The 1,835-nt window shown below is 26.3% G+C and overlaps 1 protein-coding gene across 1 annotated transcript in view; it reads left to right on the top strand.

Moving 5' to 3' along the window:
- The first annotated feature begins 572 nt into the window (after positions 1–572).
- The window catches only part of LOC106677747 (cuticle protein 18.6-like), a 2,129-nt gene continuing 866 nt past the window's right edge, over positions 573–1,835 (top strand). The window contains exon 1 of the mRNA XM_014415837.1: positions 573–645. Within this exon, the coding sequence (XP_014271323.1) occupies positions 634–645 (12 nt within the window). The 5' untranslated portion in view covers positions 573–633. The remainder of the gene's footprint in view (positions 646–1,835) is intronic.

Genomic DNA, 1,835 nt, shown 5'->3' with positions numbered 1-1,835 from the left:
AGGTATGGCTGTGAAAACAATAATAATTATTCTTATGGTACTATTTTTTTTTTTAGTTTAAATATTCCTTGCTCATTGGTGGATCCAAAGTGGAGCAAAAAAAGGCCGTGGGTGCATATATAAAAATAAAATATTGATTTTGGAGTAATTGTATGTTATATCCTTTATGTTTTTATTTTAACAAACATAAAATGTTGGAGTTCAAATACCACTAGAACCCAGAACATTAACTCAATCTTTAGCAGAATTGAAAATTATTTATTATTAAATAATAGCAATTTTTTTCGAATCATGGTTAATCATGATCCCCTTAAAAATGTGTAATTCCTGTCTTCATTGGTGTGTTACATTCATAATGCCTATTCCTTGAACGGAGTTTTATTAGAAATTCCACGATAAGAGAAAATAAAAAAAAAAAACTGTTTTATTGCATTGAAATGGGTGTTGTAAATGAAGATTGTATTCAAAAATACAATCGGAAGAGACGATCAGGCACCAGAAATACCTGTTATACTTTAAGGGAAGAGGTGGGATGTAGAGATGTTGCAAACTGCAGGGTATATAATCCGCGAGCTCTGCTCCAGTTGGTATTATTACTTTGGATTTACTTTTCTCCCATCTTCTCCATCCATCATGGTCTCCAGGGTAAGTTAACGATTTAGCATGTTATTTCAAAATATTAAATTTTCTTTAGTTGAAAGTTAAAGTTTGAGATTTACTAATTTTATACTTCGGGTTGCAATTGTTATCCCAGTTCCTTTAATTATGAAAATAATATTGAAATTCGGATTTTTTTTTTCTGAATTTCTATCATACAAAGGATAAAATAAAATCTTTCTAATATAGAATTTAAGTTGCTAAAGAAGTTTAAAAAAAATTTTTTTAGAACTTTAATAAAGAAAATAGACAATGGCTTAGTTTTCCTCAATTATTATTTAGAAAAAAAACTGTTTCTATTGATTTTGAATATCATTGTATTAAAATATATATTCGCATTGTTCTACAGAAAAATCCTCTCAACCATCATTTTTAGGATACCAATTGGTATATGTTTTTAAATTTAAGAATTCTTATTAAACCCCTTAAGAATGATGCATTGATTTTTACTTTATGTTTTATAAGTATTTAGCAGAAAAACATTTTTTTTCTGTAATGTTATTTTTAATTTTCATTTTATATAAAAAAAAAAAAACATAATAATAATTTTTAAGGATTAAAAAAAATACTTCTGAGCTCAGAAATTTTTTTCGAAAAAGGATATATTGATCGCTTCTCTAGCTACCCACAAATATGCCTAATATTATAATATGAATCCCTGTGTATTGTAAATAATTGATCAATAAAATTAAATTTCGAAGTAAAAGATTGTTACATATTATTATATATAATTAACGCATTCTAATACTTTCGAACATAGTACATTATTGCATTTATTGTTTTATTTTTTAAATACATTTATACTAATGAAGTAGTTTTTCTGATACTGTGATATTAATTTTCAATAGGAATTTTAAAAATATTGCGTTCTTACTAAGGAGAGGAGAATAATTCAAAGACTAGTGGCCAATAGAACATTATAGAAAATAGTTACGTTAGCTAAATTCCTATATGATTTTTCGTGATTTAAATAACTAAAGAGCAGGGAACAAACGAGTAAAACCTGAGGTTAAAAAATTAATAGATTAGTAAAGAGTTAAATATCCGTTTTTTAATTATGAAAATGAAGAATAAATTTGTCGTGGCATTGATATAAGGAGTCGTACTCATACTTAAGATAAAAACTAAAATTAAGACTTGGAATTCTTAAAAAAAAAAACCGTGCCCGTGTAGGCCTC

The sequence above is a fragment of the Halyomorpha halys genome, unplaced genomic scaffold, assembly GCF_000696795.3.
Source record: "Halyomorpha halys isolate HHAL.00 unplaced genomic scaffold, Hhal_1.1 Scaffold107.1, whole genome shotgun sequence".
NCBI lineage: Eukaryota > Metazoa > Arthropoda > Insecta > Hemiptera > Pentatomidae > Halyomorpha > Halyomorpha halys.
The sequence above is the reverse complement of the archived record's forward strand: the minus strand, read 5'-3'. Positions and strand labels throughout refer to the sequence as shown.